The sequence below is a fragment of the Glossina fuscipes genome, unplaced genomic scaffold (assembly GCF_014805625.2).
Source record: "Glossina fuscipes isolate IAEA_lab_2018 unplaced genomic scaffold, Yale_Gfus_2 102097, whole genome shotgun sequence".
NCBI classification, from domain to species: Eukaryota; Metazoa; Arthropoda; class Insecta; order Diptera; family Glossinidae; genus Glossina; species Glossina fuscipes.
In genome coordinates, this window is record NW_024005458.1 from 296 (window position 1) to 2399 (window position 2104).

At 28.8% G+C, this 2104-nt stretch overlaps 1 protein-coding gene across 3 annotated transcripts in view; it reads right to left on the minus strand.

Moving 5' to 3' along the window:
* Positions 1-229: 229 nt before the first annotated feature.
* The window catches only part of LOC119644245 (RNA-binding protein 1-like), a 6949-nt gene continuing 5074 nt past the window's right edge, over positions 230-2104 (minus strand). Inside the window, exon 4 of one of the 3 annotated variants that reach the window (XM_038043779.1) lies at positions 230-437. In XM_038043779.1, coding sequence (XP_037899707.1) covers positions 350-437 — 88 coding nt within the window. In that variant the 3' untranslated portion in view covers positions 230-349. Of the gene's footprint in view, positions 438-1180; positions 1834-2104 lie in introns of those variants that run through there. The other 2 variants (XR_005248486.1, XR_005248485.1) reach the window with 2 other exon arrangements.

The following is a 2104-nucleotide window of genomic DNA, read 5'->3' on the forward strand; positions in this document are numbered from 1 at the left end:
ACCGATAGTATTAAATTTGTTTTTGGAATTAACGTATAAACGGGATAAAGAGAGAGAAATTTAAAAACTACTTACATTTAATTACAATATTACACACATACTGCTCATTATTACTTTTCTATTTTTTTTCGTTAAATATCGAAAAATTCTATTTCTCCATTATATACAATCTAATTTTCTTCTTCAATAATTTGCGAAAACACAATATGGAAAATTTTAAGTGAGAAAATCATTTCCCCTTTTTCCCCAAGTTGTTGTTAATGAATCAAAAAAAAAAAAAAAAGGAAAATCTTTTTTCATATTTTTCTCCTCTAAATAGAATAAGTTATTTTTTGCTTTAAAAATAACATTAATGACGATCGCGGGAATCAGATCGGCTGCGTCTGTCGCGTGAGAAACTGCGTGAACGGCTGCGGCTGCGTCTAGGCGATCGGGATCTGTAAAAGAGATTGCGACAAAAAAAGGCAATATGATAAACATATAAAATCGAAACATATCGCATATATATATATATATATGTATATATATATAATTTAACTCAGTTTTCTTATATATATATATATATATAATAAAAATCGGACAAGTTTAAATGAAGCATTGGTTTTGTTTCTTTTTTTTTTTTTTGGTTTTGTTTTGCTTTTTTTTTTCTTTTAATCTAAATAAAAAGAATAGATTATTAAACGCAACAAAGCTTTGAAAACCGAATCTGTCCTTGAACGATTCGATTGACAATAGAAATTTTGTAATGATAAGAAATTTGAAATATGAAACTAATTATAATTATTATAATGAAATTAAAAGTCAAAAGATGTAAACAAATAAATAAATAAAAATTAATAATAAATAGTAGATATACATATAAAATGAAAAAACAAAATAAATACAAAAACAGTGTGTTTTATATTGTGAAACAAACAAAATACACTGTTTGTAAGAGACAAACCGCTTTGCTTGATTGTTGCTTTGTATGGTTGTAAAATGGTGGCTGATTTGATTGATTGGTTGGTTGGTTGGTCGAATTACTTGTGGCAGTGAAAAGGAAGAGGAAACAACTTTATTCACTGATAATAATGATGCTGAGGAGTTTTTTGCTATAAGTACATTTTTATTTTTTTGCTGAACTATAGTTGTTTGGCTGATTATTAGTTGGTTTGGTTGGTTGGTTGGTTGGTTGGTTGGTTGTTTGGTTGGTTGGTTGGTTGGTTGGTTGGTTGGTTGGTTGCTGACTGATTTTGGCAGTTGTGATGAATTGCAAATTTAAATTGCGAAATGTTGCTCTTATTTTGACAGTGAAAGAATAGATCTATTATTACAAGGACCTGGATGGATATTGAGAGCCGTCAACGTCGACATTTTTGCAAGAATAGACGCACGCACGCACGCACGCACGCACACATATATATATATTTCCACACATTAAGAAAAAAAAAAACAAAAAAAACAAAAATGGAAAAAAAATTTAGAACACAGAAACGAACGATTGCTCATATAATTGCTCATCAAGTTGCCAGTAGATATACTTTAGCTACTTAGAATACATAGCTGAGTTTTGTAAATTGCTGTCTATTTAAAATAGGTAGGTATGTTGAACAGATTCTCATTTTCGGAATTTTTGCTACTGTTGTCAGGATTAACTGTTACAATCGTTTTATAAAGGCGACGAAAGGAATCGTCGTGATGTTCAGTTTTCAAATTACTTGTTATCATCGTTGTTATCCAATTTGAACACGATCGACCCCTTAAAAGATGAGAGTTGACTCTTGTTTCCATATTATTCATTGAGCACGTTGGTACCGCCTGCTTGTTATCAAGTTATTTGAGGATATCAATAATCTATATATATAATATATATGAAAAACGTATTAAACAACATCATCACATTATTATTCTCTAATGTAAAACATTCATTACTTTACTGCTAAATGTCTAGAAAAATTGGAGAGCAGAACACACACAAAAATTCTTAGAACGCTAAGAGCTTTGTGTAAATTAATTAAGAAAGAACTAGAATTTTTTTAATAAATTACTTAAAAATTTTCTTGGCAAAAAGAACGATTGAAATTTCTTGAGAACAAAAAAAAAAAAAAAAAAAAAAAAAAAAAAA